Genomic DNA, 17,824 nt, shown 5'->3' with positions numbered 1-17,824 from the left:
AATGGGACTATATCAGCATGACAAAGATCACACAAACAAAACTTATAAAAATAAACATCTCAATGGTATGAAGCAATCCACAGCATAAATAACACTAACTATGAAGTTTAAGTCAGATTCAAGTATCTCTGTACAAAAGTTGCACCAAATCATACAGTAGAGTATCAAATATTACAACTGATCAACAACAACAACAACAAAGCTGCCATAGAAAGCATAAAACACTCCTTCACAGTCATCACCACATGATTAACAGAGGTAATCAAATGTCTTCTTTAAGTTAAACTTACACCAACAATTTACAAAGACAGCAATCTCTGCCCTGACCCGCCCCCCTTCCATACCCCATGAAGAAGAACATTATATCACAATTCATTCATTATCCCCGTCTCTCCCCTCCAGGACAAACTGGAAGAAAATTTACTACTGCTGAGCCTTTACATGGTTAACAGTTCACAATTACAGTGCATTCTGACCTAAGAAAAATATTAACTACAGCCTTCCACTAATAACATAGTAATAACATAGTAATAACACAATACTTACACTCTGCTGCAATCTCCCCCCCCCCCCCCCCCCCTTAGCGCACATGTGCGCAAGTGCGCACACACACACACACACACACACACACACACACACACACACACACACACATTCTTTACAAAATGTTTCTGGAAAGTGCTCTACTTCTGACGTAACACAGTGAGGTTCAATTAAAATGGACAGAACAAAATACAGATAGAAATAAAATACACTTTTTTCTTTAAATTACAAATTTATTTACATGATAAATTTGGATGGCGATTATACCATCAAGGAGATGGCTATTCAATGTAGGGCTCTTCCCTACAGTAAAGGAAGAAAACAGTTGCAAGACTGAGGAAGTAAGAATAATCCAGCACCATGGCAGCTAGAATATATCAGGGCACACAGCCCAATCCTGTTTATCTTTGCATGCCCAGTACTGTCCTTGATACATATGGAAAACATTGCCAGTGAATGGCTCCTTCTCTTTCTTGAACCACACAGGCTCATATGGAGTGTACGGACGCCCTGCAAAAGGAAACAAAAACACACTGATCAATCAAATTAAAATCTTTTAGATGTTTATTATATTACGGGAACAATATTATTTGTATACAAAGACTATTTATGAAATTAGAAGTGCGCAATGTATGTGCAAAACAAGATATAGATAAAAATCAGCAACTTCAGTGTGACACATGGGGAGATTTTTTTATTAACACTAAAATAAGGGGTAATGCAATCAATAAATAATTATGGACCAGAAAAAATCATGTATGCGATAAATGTAGATGCAGATGACAATTCCAGCTCAAAATGTGAGATTACCTAATACATGCATTTTGTAGCCAATAACATCCATACTATACTGTTAGCAATGATTTTAGAGAAACTCCTCAAATCATGGGCTTGAGAGCAGCAAATTGTTCCTGTAGAGGGGTAGTGAATTTTTCAATAATTTGACACTAGCCAAAACAGCCTTGCTATGTTGCTAGTGAACATCTGAAAGCCAAGGGGAACCTATAGCCATTATAGGAGATACTTGACTATTACAGGTACAAGAAAAAGAGGCAAATACAGAACAATGAAACAAGCAAATAACACCAACAACCGTAAGTCCAGAAACCAAAGGTTTCACGGGTACAGCTATATTTTCACCAGTGAGGTGTAATTACAAAGTGATGAACTGCTCTCATTTGATTTTATCATCATTCTGGAAACCTACGTAATGGTACATAGTGCCTTTGACAAGAGTATTGATCTTGGCTCACCATTAAAGGCTCCCAGATTTCATGACATGAACCCGTTGAGTTTTCTTTTGTGGGGATACTTAAAAGTTTTTGGATGGTCATCAATGCACTCAAAACAAGTCTGGGACTTTAAAAGTACACGGGCATTGATGAGGAAATATTCTGAAGCCTGTCTTCATGTGAACAGTGGATATGTGGAACACCTGTTCTTTAGAAACACACACGCACGCACGCACGTTAAGTGGAAGCAGGGAAGGGGACAGGTAGGTGAAGGCCAGAGAGTTACAGGTATGTAATATATATTGCAGGGAGAGTTCCTGTGCAATGCATAAAAACTGCTGCTGGTAGGAAGGATTCAGATGGTGCAGGTTGTGAAGCAGTTTCTGAAGTGAAGCATACTGTGTTGTGCAGTATGTTCAGCAACTGAGTGGACCAGCTGTCTCTTGCCCATTGTTTGTCAGTAGCCTTTCATGTGGACAGACAGTTTGTTGGTTGGGATGCAGCCAGAATGCAATGGTGTCGTGTTGAGTAGAAGCAGTCATCTGGAGTGATATGGATGAGTGGGAGGGGAGGGTGAGGAGTCAGTGCTGTCTGACAGAGCGTGCAAGGATGAGATGGTGCCAAACAAGTCTCTCTGGTGTGGCACTGGGAGGCTATGAGGGAGGAGGGGCAGGGAACAGGGGCAGAAAATGGGAGCAGCAGAAAGGAAGAAAGAACAGCTGCATTGACAGTGAGCAAAGTTCTATGAGGGTTGGAGAAGAGAGTTGGGATAAACTGTTGGGTGGAGGGTGGGCAGTATATTACCATAGGTTGAGGCTGGGATGATATTGGGAGCAGAGAATGTGTTGTAAGGTTAACTCCCATCAGACAAGCTGGTAGTGGAGGGAAGGATCCAGATGGCCTGGGCTGTGAAGCAGCCATTGAAATCAAACATGTTACATTTGGCTGTCCGTTGTGCCACATGGTGGTACATTTCACTCTTGGCTGAAGTTGGCGGCGGCCACTCATCCTGGTAGACATTGTATGGTAGTCATATCAATATAAAAAGCTGTGCAACAATTTCAGCAGAGTTGATATATGATCAGGGTGCTTTCACAGGTGGCCTGGCCTCTGGTGTGGTAGGATAAGCCTGTGATAGGACTGAAGCAGGTAATGCTGTGTGGATGTATTAGGCAGTTCTTGCACTTTGGCCACCACATGGATACGATCCCTGTGACAAGTGGTTGGGTTTTTGAGCGGTGTAGGGGTGGACTAGGTTGTTGTGAAGGTTGGGCGGATGATGGAACACACTTTAGGAAGCATGATGATAAATAACCAAAGCCCTGCTGATGGATATGGTTCAATTTTTCCAGTCTGGGCTGGTACTGGATAATGAAGGGGATGCTCATTTGTAGCTAGTTCTTGGGGAGTGGTTGGTATATGGCATCGGATATCTGTTTGTGGGCTAGGTCTGGGGGACAGTGCCTGTTTGTAAAGGCCTTTGTAGACCTCCAAAATTCTGGGCAAGGGAGTTTTTCTCACTGCAGATATGCCATCCCCATATGATCAGGATGTATGAGATAGAGTTTTTGGTGTGGAAGGGATGGCAGCTGTTGAAATGCAGGTACTGTTGTTAGTGTGTGTTTAATGTGAACAGAGCTGTTGACAGAGGAAGCAGACAGAAGGTGGTCAGCATCCAAAAAGGTGGTATACTGTGTTGAGGAAGACTTGGTGAAACTGATGGGACAGAAGGTGCTGGAGTTGTAAAGGAGTGAGGGGAGTGACGATAGGGTGTCTTGGCGACGTGTCCAGATCATGAAGATATCATGAATGAACCTAACCAGCACATTGGTTTGGGGTTTTGGGAGGCTAGGAAGTTTTCCTCTAGATGGCCCATAAACAGGTTGGCATACGAGGATGCATATGCCCACAGTTGTGCCGCAGTTTTTTTTGTTGCAAACCTTCACTTAAAGGATACGCAGTTGCATGTTAGGAAAAAGTTAGTGAGGTGCATGAGAAATGAGCCACAGGGTTTGTATTCCAAAGGACAATGGGAGACGTAGTGTTTAATAGTGGCAAGACCTTGGGCTTGAGTGATGTTGGTACACAGGGAAGTGGTGTCTACAGTGATGTGTAGGGATCCATGAGGTGATGGGGTGGAGATGGCAGAGAGTCGGTGAAGGATGTCATTGGTATCTTTGAATGGGAGGCTAGATTTTGGGCAACTGATTGGATGTTTTGGTCAATGAGGGCTGAAATTCTTTCAATGGGGGCCACAATCAGCAGCTAGACTGGGTCATTTACGATAGTTGGGTTTATGGCTTTTGGGGAGCATGTAGATGGGCATGTGGGCTGCCATAGGTGTGAGAAGAGAAATGGATTCCGGGGAGAAGTTTTGGGAAGGTACTAACTAGGCTTTAAGCAGAATTTTGAGGCTATGTTGGACTTCTTGGATGGGACCACTCTGGCAAAGTTTATAGGTGGAGGAGTTAGACGACGGGCAGAGGCTTTCCTCTAGGTAGCCACTGTGATTCGTAATGACAGTGGTGGAACCTCTGTCTGTATGAAGGATGATTAGGTCCGGATCTGTTTTGAGGTTGTATGTGCCTGTCCTTTCTTCTGCTGAAAGGTGATTGGTCTTAGGAAGGGACCTGGGGAAGGATGGTGAGGTCAATTTGGAAGTACAGATTTCCTGGAATGTGGCCAGGTGTTGGTTAAGTGGGACAGAGGAGAGAGGGAGGGGAGGATTGTAATTGGACTGTGGTTTGAACTGGGAGAGGCAGGGTTAAATGTTGGAATTAGGTAGACTTTGGTTGGAGGGATTTGTGGCAAAGAACTGTTTCCATTGCAGGGCTCAGGAGAAGCAAAGTAGGTCTTTGAGAAGTTGAACATGGTTAAATTCAGGTGCAGGGCTGAAAGTGAAGCTTTGGATAGGACTGAAACTTCTGTGGGATTAGTTTTGGTTTGAGATTTGGTGGAGTGTTAGTAGGAAGTTTTGGGGGATGCAGCAAGTTGAAAAGGTCAGCTAGGCAGAGTCTGGGTGCTATGCGGGGTTGACGAGGAAGAACTTCATGGGTCATATCTAACCCCTATCCTACATAACATGCTAGATTTCAATGGCTGCTTCACAAACCGGGCAATCTGGATCCTCCCCTACACCACCAGCTTTTCTGAACTGTGTAGGTGGGAGTTAACCTTACAACACATTCTCCACTTCCAAAATCAGTGCCCCCCCCCCCACCCCCCCTCAACCCACACAACGTAAGGTAACCTCCTGTCCCCACGGCCTCCACTCAATAGTTTCCATCCCCCTGTCCTCCCAATTCACTTCCCACACCCTCATTGCACTTCACTTCACTCTCTGCCAAGGCCAACGGTCTTTACACTCTCTGCTGCTCTTGTTTTCCACACCCCATTCCCCACCCCACACCTCCCCCAGTCTCCTTATCCCTCACCAGTCAGCCTTGTCTGGCCACCATCTAGACCCTGTGTGCTCCGTAAGGCAGCACCAATTCCTCTCACTCCTACCCATACCCTGCTATCCCTCCCTCTTCGCTGACCAACCCCAGATTCCTGTTTCTGCTCGACATGACTCTACTGCAGTCTGGTAGCAGCAGCAGTAGGGAGCGGTCATGTATGCTCGATGTGCGCTTCTTATGTGAATGTCCTTTTCTGAAGAAGACTTGGGCTGAAAGCTAAGTGCGTAACAGTCTTTTTGTTGTGGCAGTCTGCAACTGTGTGTGTCATCCTTATGGTGAGTAGCAATCTATCCTTTACACAATATTGTTGATACCCCAACTGGGATTTTCCATTGTTTTATTTGCAACAGTTATTAGTTATTTGGTTCTCAGGTCTGCTATGGGACCATGTTGAGTAAATCTCACAATATTTCTTTGAGGAAACTGCTCGGCATTGTCTTGTGTTTGCTGCTGATTACTGATGGCACATAGAAACTGCCGGTGTCCTAGAAGCAACAAGTGAGTGTTAATATCTTAAGACTTTTTTTCAATGGAGCGGCTATTCCAAAAATCAAGTGAAGAAATGTAGTCAACTACCATTACATAATTCTAGCCATACTTTTACAGTATTTCCTCAAGAACTAGAGGTCCCCTAACAGCCAACACTGGATGTGTCTTTTTGGGTTCTGTCAAAGATGACTGCAACCTCAGGAAGCAAGGCGTATATGAGATTACATGTGAGTGTGGAAAGTCGTACATTTGCCACACATTTCATGCAGTGAAAGACCAATGTGAGGAGGAGGAAGAGGAGGAGGAGGAGGAGGAGGAGATTAGTGTTTAACACTGTGTCCACAATGAGGTCATTAGAGATGGAGCACATGTTTGGATTAGGGGAAGGGTGGGCAAGGAAAGCAGCCATGCCTTTTCAAAGGAACCTTCCCAGCATTTGCCTTAATCAATTTAGGGAAATAATGTGAAACCTAAATTAGGATGTAAGATATGAACATTCATTTGTTTCTTGTCACTACCAAACTTATCCTTTCATGCTGTGTGCTACACACCAGGAAATATCTAAACATTATTGCAGCCACATTGTTTCAGTGTTATCTTCGCCCTGTTATTCCAATTATATGCAGAGGACATCCACTTTCCAGTATTTGCAACTTAATTAAATACAGCTGTTTCATTTTATATATTATATACACAATGAACATAGTGTTATTTGCTACAATCAATGTGAGTCGATTTCAACTGACACAGTGTCTCTCAAAAACTGCCATGCCAAGAGTTTATTCCATGTACTGTATAGCAAAGGGTGGGCAATAAACAGCCCGCAGTTGGTTTCAATCTGGCTTATGCAAGAAATTTGTGGGAGAGAGCGCAAGGCACTCACATTGTACTCTGTCATGAGGCATTGTTGGATACTGGACATTCTGTTGTTCACATTTTTCCAGTTTTGCTTTGGTATAATATAAGTGGTCTACATAAAGTTCAAGAGATCTATGCTTTTAAAATTTAAAAACGAATAAAGAAATGATGCCTTAATTTGTTTAGTTTTACGTAAACAACTTATAACCATTAGATCAGTCCTCAAAAATATTTTTGGGAAAATATTTAAAAGATCCTTGTTTAAAGTCATTGTGGATATTATCATCCTAATTTCAAAAATTCCAACGACCTGCCAGTGGCCAAAAACTACAAAATTACTCCTCACAGCTTGGCAACAGGGACTGCCAGTCTCACTGCCATATTTTATTTGTATAAATAATTTACTAATTTTTGTCCATCATTGATGTATTAGGGGGCTGCATCTGTTGAAACTGAAGGTAATTGGAAACTTGTATCAAATTAGCTACGATCAGTTGCTTTTATAGGCATTTATTTTTCCATGACGATGTTTCAAGATGCTCGGCAGCCCACCTTCAGATGTTTACATTTATTTATGTGTAGTGAATATTGTTTATTTATTAACGGTTTTACATAGTTTACAATGGATATTTTTAAGATGGTTATTGTAAAACATCGTAAGTAAATAAACAATGTTCACAACACATTAATAAATGTAAAAATCTGAAGATGGGGTGAATGTGAATGAACTAAAAAATTTCAAGGTGTAATTTGTTGGCATGTCATGACAGGAAAGAGGCGCCATTTGTGATGATACATTACCCCATCAACATTAACATCTCAGGCTCTATAGTTTTCACTTTACATGCTGCGAACACTACTGTCATATCACATGATAAAGTCAGCCCAGTGATCTTTAAGTACATATGTAAATTGGGCCCGCAGGTCACCAAAGATTTTCCATGCCTGGTGTAGCATAGCCTCATGTTAAGTAATTTAAGTACTGTGTTGTTTCTTTCAAGTAGTTGATTGTTTTCTGTTGCAGTTTTAAGATGGAGAACTGATGTTACCAAAAGAGATGAGAAAACACTTTCGATGGGAGAGAAAGTTAAAATCCTCAAGAGAGTTAAGTTCATTGTGGAACACATGTTGTATTAACAAAGAACTTAAGAAAATCTGTGTCTATGCTACATACTACCATAAAAAACAAAGACTATTTTCGAAAGTGTAACAGTGGAGGGGGGGGGGGGAGGGAGAGAATATAGAGGAGGAAGGGGAAATACAGTATAACCTCGCTTTTGCGTTCCCGAAATTAACATTTTCCTGCTGTTTTTTTATCGGTCCCGTCAAATTTCTTAAGCCCACAATGTTAATTTGCACCTCATTTTGCATCAACATATTTATAGTTTTCCCGCGATTTACACATTATGAAAAAATGTCTGTGGAGAAAGAATGACACTGGCATGATGTTGGCCACCCAGTAGTGTTTACACACATTACGTGGTTAAGTTTCTTGACACCAGGGCACTCTACACAGTGGATCTGAACCGGTAAACATGTAGAAGTTTGAACAATTCGTGCCATATCTCCTGCCACTGCCAAGCTCTACTTGGCATGGTGGCTGATGGGAGTAACTAGGCTCGTTCAAATGAAGATGATATGACCAATCACAACCATTTCCTAACTGTCTCTACTGCGCAAATGCAATTTCTTGATTGCTGTGATCATCATGACACCTTTGTCGAACCATATTTAGTGTGTTGCGGCATGTGGCCACTTGGAGCATTGGTCAACACCGTCATTCGCTTTGCGTTGCTCAAATGTTTTTAGTTTGAATACAGTGCCGGTTATGTATTTTATTCATGCTGAGCAAAACTTGTTTCGAGAATGTATTTTCGTTGTCAAGTGCAGTATTTACGTAAGTATTTTTTGTGATGTTACACAAAGAAACAATGTGAGTGATAGTTCGTGTGTGTGTGTGTGTGTGTGTGTGTGTGTGTGTGTGTTTTTCTACATGACTGATGAGGCACAGTACCTGATGACCTCAAAAAGATGACTACAGTGCAAGAGACGCAGAATAACACATATTCAACCACCACACAATGTTGATTAACTGAGTTTCTGCCATTGATTCACGTCTTTCCTGTGTGACTCACAGTTGAAATATCATGCAGGAAAGATGTGAATAAACGGCAGAAACCCGATCAATCAACATGACAATGCCTCACTGGGAAAGCTTGAAGAATTACCACACAATATACTTTGCACTTGACAATAAGAAAAAATTCTCAAACGCCTCATGCTAAGCATGAAAAAATATGTAACTAGTGCAGTATTTCATTATTTAAAAATGAATGACAGCTGCTGGCTTTCAAAAACATCGATTATAACATATGATATTGAGTCAAACGTTCCCTCTTCCCAAACAGTTATCAGTTCCAGTTACATCAGCAGTTTTTGTTAGATAATAAACCTTCATTAGATAATAAACAAGTCCCTGACAAGTCTTTTGAGGCCTGTTATGTACATATATAATACATAAAGTGCAAGGGGGTATCCTATACATAACTTTTACAGCTTAAAAAGGTATTTCCCACATTTTACATTTTCCTACGTTTTACACCATTTTAAGTCCCTTGAATAGTGTATATGTGGGGTTCCACCATGTGCCGGTTATTCCGAATACATGGAGATAGTGACCTGATACATTCAAGGAGCGTTAAAATGTGGTTTACGAAACTATATGTAAAAACTGTTAGTGAATGTCACAATGTCAGATTATATGAACTTATTAAGCAATATAAAGTGAAAGATATTGTCAATATATGTGAGACTGGTCTCTTGCAATGTCCTTCCGAACAAAACACTTGTCTTCAAAAGTGAAAACTACCATGGAGGTGCACACAGCAAATTTCACCTAACAGTAACGCTGGGAATGAACACTGATCGCTCAGAAAAAATTTAAACCTTCTGTGATTGGCAAATAAAGAAAACGACATTGTTTTAAAAATATAAAAGCACTGCCAATGAACTACAGTGCCAATAAAGTGTAGATGACTTCGAAATTATTCGAGAAGCAACTGCATATTCTTGATGCAAGAGTGGGAACCCACAACAGGAAATTTCTCTTGTTTGTGGATTATCGCCCTGTACATCCACACAACATAGGTTTACAAAATGAGCAATTAAAGTTTCTGCCAGCAAACTGCACAACCAAACTGCAGCTCTTGGATTTGGACAGTATCCATGTCTCCGAAACTCACTAGAGAAAAGCCATTCTCCACAAGGCACTAATTTTGCTGGGGAAGCAAGAAAAAGAGCCAATTTCCTTTAAAAAGTCCATTTTAAATGCTTTGCACTGTATCGCCAAGGCATGGACAGGGGTTAAGGAGTCCAACATCTCCAACTGCTCTTGGAAAGTGGAATTCGTTCAAGCAGATGAAGGAAATGAATTTGACACAACAGATCTGAGTAATAATGATGACACAAACTCTATTTGCTCATGTACAGCTACATCTATACTCTGCACACCACTGTGAAGTGCATGGCATACAGTAGATCACATTGTATGAGACAGTTATTAGGGTTTCTTCCCATTCCATTCATGTATGCAGCACCGGAAGAATGATTCCTTTGTGTGCACTGTAATTAATCTAATGTTGTCCTCATGACCCCTATGAGTGCGATACATAGGCAGTTATACTATATTGCTAGAGTTGTCAGTTAAAGCCAGTTCTTGAAACTTTGTGAATAGGCTTTCTTGGGATAGTTTACACCTATCTCCAAGATTCTGCTAGTTCAGTTTCTTCAGCGTCTCAGTGACGCTCTCCCACGGGTCAAACCAACCTTTGACCATTCATACTGCCCTTCTCTGCATCCATTCAATATCCTTTCTTAGTCCTATTTGTGTATCACACATGAGCAATATTCTAGAATGGGCCAAATCAGTGATTTGCAAGCAATCTCCTTTGTAGACTGATTGCATTTCCCCAGTAATCTACCAACAAATCTTAGTCTACCAACAGCTTTACCCACGACTGACCCTAAGTGATCATTCCATTTCTTATCTACAAAGATACACACCCAGGTGTTTGTATGAGTTTGCCGATTCTAATTGTGACTCGTTGATATTACAGTCATAGGATACTACATTTTTTGTTTTGTAAAGTGTACAATTTTAAGTTACTGAGTATTTCAAGCAAATAGCCAATCTTTGCAACACTTTGAAATCTTATCGAAATCTGACTGAATGTCTATGCACCTTCTTTCAGACAATACTTCATTATAAATAACGGCAACATCAGCAAAAAGTCCGAGGCTACTATTAAAAGTTCATTAGTATACAACACAAACAGCAAGGGTCCGAACACACTTGGGGGCAAATGTGAAGTAACTTCTGCATCTGAAGATGATTGTCCATCCAAGAAAACATGCTGCGTTGTCCTTATCAGAACGTCCTCAAGCCAGTCGCAAACTTCGCCTGATACACCATACTCTTGACTGTATATGTGGTACTCAGTAAAATGAGGACTCAAGAAATACTGCATCTATCTGACTGCCTTAATCCAAAGCTTTCATTACATCGTGTGAGAAAAGTGAGAGGTAGGTTTTGCATGATCAATGTTTTAAGAATCCATGTTGGTTGTCAAGGAGGAGGGCATTCTGTTCAAGATACCTCATCATGTTTGAGCTCAGAATATGTTCTGAGATTCAACAATGAATCAACATCAAGGACATTGGGCGGTAGTATTATGGATCACTTCTACTACCCCTCTTGTAAACAGATGTCACTATGGAACATGGCTTTTGTTTGAGGGAACTATAACAGATTATAGTTAGAAGAGGGGCTATCTCAGCCACAAATTCAGTGGAGTCTGACAGCAATTCCATCGGGCCCTTGAGCTGACACTAAAACTTATTTTACTCGTCTTTCCTGTGGTACAAGGATTAAATAGGAGCAATTCTCCTGGGTTTTCTTTTGTAAAAGAATATTTGAAAATGGAGTTAAGCACTTCAGATTTTGTTCGCTAGTGTCTGGACACTAAGTTTGGTGCCACTAATAGCATTCACACACGAGTAGAATTTCTTTGGATTTTGTGAAATATCATTTGACATTAGTCTACTACAGTAGTCACTGAAGGCTTCATGCATTGCTCTCTTGACAGCCAAATAAGTTTCAGTCAGCATCTATCTATAGTCCTATGCTTTATTTTATACTTATTGTGCCCTTATCTCTGATTGTTTAAAAGTTTCTTTACAGTGATACAACAGAAGAAGGTCCCTCCCCTTATGAACTGTTGTTCTGAGTACATATCTATCTAGCTATCCACTGATAGGTCAACTACTCTCTTAAATTTGGGCCATTGTTGCCCTACATTCCCCTGCCCTGCACTGAAAGCGTCAAGTTTTTCATTCAAATTTGACACTACTGCTTTTTTTATCAACCTTACTGAACATATATTCCTTTCTACTAGATTTAGTTGTCATTTCTACTTTGGTAATCGTTACTAATACAAATTTCGATGTGGACCTCCTTAAAGAGGTTAAGTCTATTTGTTGCCATTAGATTCAATGTATTTCCACCACGGTGGGGTTCTGAACTATCTACTCTTGGTAGTTTTCAGAGAAGGCATTTAGTAATGTTCCAAAGGACATCGTGTCATGCCCACCAGTAACAGAACTGTAATTTTCTCAACTGACTGTAGGATGATTACAATCTCCACCAATGATTACTGTATGATTAGGAAATTTATATACATGCGAATTGAGGTTCTCTCTAATATTTTTCGTTAGATCACGAGATGAGAGTGGATGATACAAGCAGCCAATTACCATTTCATACCCACCCGATACAGAGAATCGCCCAAACACACTGACAGTTCAATTTCTGTCTCTGTGGATTTCAGTTTCTTGTCTACTGCAACAAATACACACCTTCAGTTTCCATTAGTTTTTCCTTTCGACACACACTTTAAATTTTTGGTCCAGTACAAGATTTCCAACAAAATGGCAACAACATTGTCACTGTTGAAAGAGGGTCTGTCGAAGATGTGACTGACTTTCCTGTACAGGAAAACAGTAACAGTACAGGAAGTGAGAGTTACAGTGATGATGACAGTGAGGTTCCCTCTACTGCAGATGTAAATGCAGCAGTGAAGACAAACCCAAACCCAACCCCCCCCCCCCCCCCCCCCCCACACACACACACGTTTAACTTTTGCAAGCTTTTGGAGCCAGTGGCTACTACTTCTGGCAGGGGAATTGAAGGGGAAGGAAGATGGCTGAAGAAAAAGGACTGAGAGGTTTAGGGAAAGGGGTATGGTTCAGAAAATTTACCCAGAACCCCAGGTCATGGGAGACTTACCAGACAGGATAAGAAGAAGAGACTGTTTGTTGAGGACTGCACCAGACGAGATTTGAAAACCTGAGAGCTAAAAGGTGAAAGACAGGTTAATATGCAAGACAGGGATTACCAATGCATGATGTTTTAGTAGTAATCTCTGTCTTGCATGTTACCCTGTCTTCTACCTTCAAGTTCTCAGGTTTTCAAATCTCATCCGGTGCAGTTCCAACAGTCAGTCTTTCCTTCTCATCCTGTCGATTAAGTCTCCCCTGATCCACAGTTCTGGGTGACTTTTCTGAACTGTACCGCTTTTCCTACTAAACCCCCCCAGTCTTTATCTGCGTCCCTCTTTCTTCCCCTTCCACTCTTTGTCAGAAGAAGGAGCCACTGGCTCCAAAAGCTTGAAAAGTTGAAAGCTTTTTGTGTGCGTGTTCCCTGCTGCTGCTTTTTTATCTATCCATTTTTTCCTGCTGCCGATGAAGACATCATAGCTTTCCATTGTGTTTATCAACTAGAAAACAACATTGAAAAAGTTCACCAAAAAAATTAGAACAACCCACAATTTTGGGTCTTTTTTTAAAAATAAACTTGCTTATTAATGTTTTATAAAATGTGTGCTTAAAACGCTAAAGTGTGGTATGGTGCCCTCCCCGGGAATCTTTGCTGTGGCGACAGACTGATCTGTATTGTAGCCCGAGGTCTTGGCTGATTTGCAGTTGACAATTTGGATGTGAGTTGGCGAAGCCACGGAATGTGAAATAAAGGCTGTGGTAACAGATTGCTCTGTAGTGTAGTGCCATATTTAATGTACTTTACAACATTTCACACACTTTCTGTTACAAAATCTAAAATGGCTAGATAAGTTTTGGGCAATACGTACATCTGCTGACGTCACTTGTGCAGGAAAAGTTACACTAAAAATGATGTGTTTTGGAGACGTCTTTAATGCAGTGTACATTTTAGCTGCATTTTTCAAAGGCTGCTAGTGTAAATACTAAAACTGCCAAATACAGAACCCTATCTTCGCAAACATGTAAATCAACAAAGCCCTTGCTAGCTTTGCGTAATTTTTAGTGTGATTTGTTGTGCCAAAATGACAGAAAATTTTACATCAGCTGCTAAATATAGTACAAAATACAGATAACCTTTATCAGATGATAAACAAGTCCCTGATGAGTATTTCGATGCCTATTATGTACACGTATCATACATATAAACTACAAAAATTCAAGGGGCGGACCCTGACCTTATATATAAATTTTACTGCTTAAAAAGTTATTTCTGTTATTTTACATTTTCTTTAATTTTACACCATTTACTTTAAGTCCCCTGAAAATGTAAAAACAGGGTTTTACCATATATGCATACTGAGGGGTTACAGTGTTAGTCATTCATTTGTCACAGTCATTGTTGATCAGGTGGCACTCAGAAGGCCTGTCTGTGTGCCCCGTTTTGATTCTGCACGCAGTAGCTATGCTGAGTTTAGAGGTGAATAGTGTTGTAACATTCACTGCAGGGTACAACAATGCCTCACCAATGAGTACATACTCCTGGGGAACAACTTCAGCCATTTGAACAGGGCTGTATCGATGGGTTACTGCATTTGATGAGCATAACGTGTTCGTGGTTTATCGCTGCTTTCATCAGTTGTCTGTGGATCATTCCCATACCAATAGATCATGTTCTGGACATCCGTGTAGTACAGATGTACAACATCAATGCACTGTGCGAGCACATGGTGGCTGAGCAAACATCATTCAGAGAAGAAATCCGAGCACCTGTTGCACCTGCTATGTCACCAAGGGCCATAGGAAATATTCTGCTTGCAGCAGGACTAAGAGTGTGTATCCTTCTGGCCAGGATACTGCTGACACCATGATGCCACCAAGCACAGCTAATCTGGTGTCAAGAAAAGAGTTCAGTGGAGAGTGGAATGGCACTCTGTTCTCTTCAGTGATGACAGCAGGTTCTGTCTGTATGTACGTGATGGACATACATGTCCACAGCATAGATCTGGTGAGCAGCCTATTCCAGAGTGCATTCGCCCACAAAATACAAGTGCCACCCCAGGCTTCATGGTACAGGGAACCATCGGTTACATTTGTCAGTCACATCTGGTGTTCCTCCACAGTAAATTAACAGTGCTTGCTACACTGTATAGGCTGTTATCCTTGTGCTACTGGAATTTCTTCAACAGGAAATGATGTGAGTTTTCAGTAGGGCAACGCACCATCACACATGGTTCCTGCTATACCCTGGTTTGCAAGATCATTCATATCTCTTGCCAATTGAACATGTATGGGACATGGTGCAATGGGACATGTGTATTTCATTTGGTCTTAACTTATCATATACTCCAACAATGATGCACCTGTCACATCACTTGTCAATAAAATTACCTTGTCCTTAATGGTGCAGCATCACCTCCCTCCCCCCCCCCCTCCTGCCGGAAGGGTAGTTTCTGTTCTCTGATTGTTTTAAAAGACAAATTATTTCAAGATATAATTGCAACTTTTAAGGGACCTTTTCTACCCCACACCATTCTATAAAAGGGATAGAAAATGAGGGTTTAACACCCCATCAATGATGAAGTCATTAGAGGTCAATCAAAAGTTCAGAACAGGTATGGAAATCAGCCATGTCCTTTTCCAAGGATACATCCTGGCAATTGCCATGTGTGGTGTAGGGAAATCGCAGAAAATCAACATCTAGATGGGCAGATGGGCAGATGGGGATTTTAACCACTGTCTTCCTGAATCCAAGTCTAGTTTATTAACAATTGGGGCACTTCACTTAATCATTCTATAAATAGGATACCATTTAAATGAATGAGGTTTATCTGCAACACATGACCCATCTAGTCCCAAATATGGTAATTAATATGAAAACGATTCTTACTAAAACTTCTGTAAGCTGACATTGGAAATATCTAAGTAACTAACTAACCGTCTGCAGCGGCTTTCTCAGCTGCTGATTCTCGCTGCCGCATTGCATGCCTCTGCTTCTCCTCGAGTCTTAATTTTTCTGCATTTGCCTCATCCCAACGTCCTTCTTCCATCAGCCGTTGGTCAGGTCTGTAACGCGAGTCAGTTGGTGCCACACCTTCCTCAGGTTCATTTAGTTGGCATGCCAATTCTGTGAAGTTGTAGTAACGCTCCGATTCCGGACTGAAAAAAAGACATGAAGTACGTTAATTTCAACAAATCAAAACAACTGCAGACAACTTTAATAACTTACAATAAATGCCTAAAACTACCACTGTTAGTGCAAATTAAACTGAAAATAAGCATTCTGATTATTACTTTTATTTAGAAACAAATTACTTAAACATTTGTAATATTACTACAGCTCCTTTAGTAAAACTACATTACTGCCTCTATGAGTGGAAATATGTGGAATGAATGCCACTGTAATCCCTGACCCTAAACAGGAACACAGAAAAATCTTTGTAAGCTTATAAAGTAAGTGTGTGCGACAGTAACTCACATTTTGCAGCAGCCTATTCACACATAAATCACTAAAGAGGAATGAAAAAAATAAATACATAAAATTAAAAAGAAGTTGTAACTAACTGGGCATATCCCTAGTCATCAGCCAAATAAATGTAAGTAGTGGAATATAATATCATTAAACAACCGAAGCATCCACGAACTCATACTGTAATAATGGTTTTTACTTATTCATTTGATTTCAAGAGTTTTGTAACTTTAATTTGTTGTTTACACTATTTTCTACACATTTCCGTAAGTGTGTTCATAGTAGTGTAAATGTATGTCAAACAAGGCAAATGCAATCTGTCACATGGTTTCATGTACTGGAGTCACAGAAATATTATGAAAAGGAAAGCTGCTACTCACCGTACAATAAAAATGCTGCGTCACAGATAGACACAACAAAAAAGCTGTCACAAATCAAGCTTTTGGCCTGTAAGGCCTTTGTCAAAAATGGACTGCACACGCACGCACACACACACACGCACACACACACACACACACACACACACACACACACACACACACACACACACACACACACAGTCTCGGGGAACCATAGCCTGAGACTACAGTTGTGTATTTGAGTTGTGTGTGTGCGGACAGGAAACACACACCATTAGTGAAAGAGCGTGTTGTGTACATAAACCATGGCTGTGACAATGCCACATTATGAAAAAGCAAAAACGGATGTGTACAAGGAATTGGGGCCACCTAACTGAAATTACCAAGAATATGAAGCATTCAAGGACAGTGATTGACAATTTTGTTAGATTGGGTGCATGGTATGGATGGAATGTAAAATAACGGCACAGTAGAAAATTATCTGAGGGACCGAAACAGTTATTTCTGCACAAAGCAAGGGCAATAAACCATTATTCTTCTCAGCTTGTTGCCGATTTACAGTTGCAAGTAACTCATGGCAAATTTTGTTACGTGACACACACATCTTGCATTCAAGAAACAACTACAGGAACCAGCTCTAACACCGAAACATAAACAGGCTGGATTAGAGTTAGCTGAAAAACATGTCATGAACTTCAGAATGCGGTGAAGGAATGGTCAGTGATGGAAGGTTCATTTAAATGGGCTAAATAGATTTCAATATTATTGGCATAATCTCAGAACAGATCAGCAGATAAGAATGGGCAGAAATTTTGGAGGTGGAAGTATTAGGATTTGGGAAGATATCTGCGCTAAAAGTAAATCACACATTACTTGGCTGAAACTAAAATGAACCACAACATGTACAACAAGATGCTAGAGACAAAACTGATTGAAATGTGTGAGGGCATAGGGGATGTAAGTACTGTTTGAACAAAATGATCCATCTGTGCATGCGATAGCTACAGCAGAAAAGTGGTTTGAAGATAAAGATATTGATGTCTTATCCTGTCCTGCACGTAACCTGGATTCGAACCCTGTGAAAAA

At 40.7% G+C, this 17,824-nt stretch overlaps 1 protein-coding gene across 2 annotated transcripts in view; it reads right to left on the bottom strand.

Moving 5' to 3' along the window:
- Window positions 1-755: 755 nt before the first annotated feature.
- Window positions 756-17,824, bottom strand: part of LOC126204423 (oxysterol-binding protein 1) — a 289,382-nt gene continuing 272,313 nt past the window's right edge. For both annotated transcript variants that reach the window (XM_049938811.1, XM_049938812.1), the window contains 2 exons: window positions 15,849-16,069; window positions 756-1,053 (listed from right to left, as the gene is read on the bottom strand). In XM_049938811.1, the coding sequence (XP_049794768.1) occupies window positions 911-1,053; window positions 15,849-16,069 (364 nt within the window). In that variant the 3' untranslated portion in view covers window positions 756-910. The remainder of the gene's footprint in view (window positions 1,054-15,848; window positions 16,070-17,824) is intronic.

The sequence above is a fragment of the Schistocerca nitens genome, chromosome 9, assembly GCF_023898315.1.
Source record: "Schistocerca nitens isolate TAMUIC-IGC-003100 chromosome 9, iqSchNite1.1, whole genome shotgun sequence".
Lineage (NCBI taxonomy): Eukaryota > Metazoa > Arthropoda > Insecta > Orthoptera > Acrididae > Schistocerca > Schistocerca nitens.
Note: the sequence above shows the minus strand (reverse complement) of the source record. Positions and strands in the feature narration are given on the sequence as shown.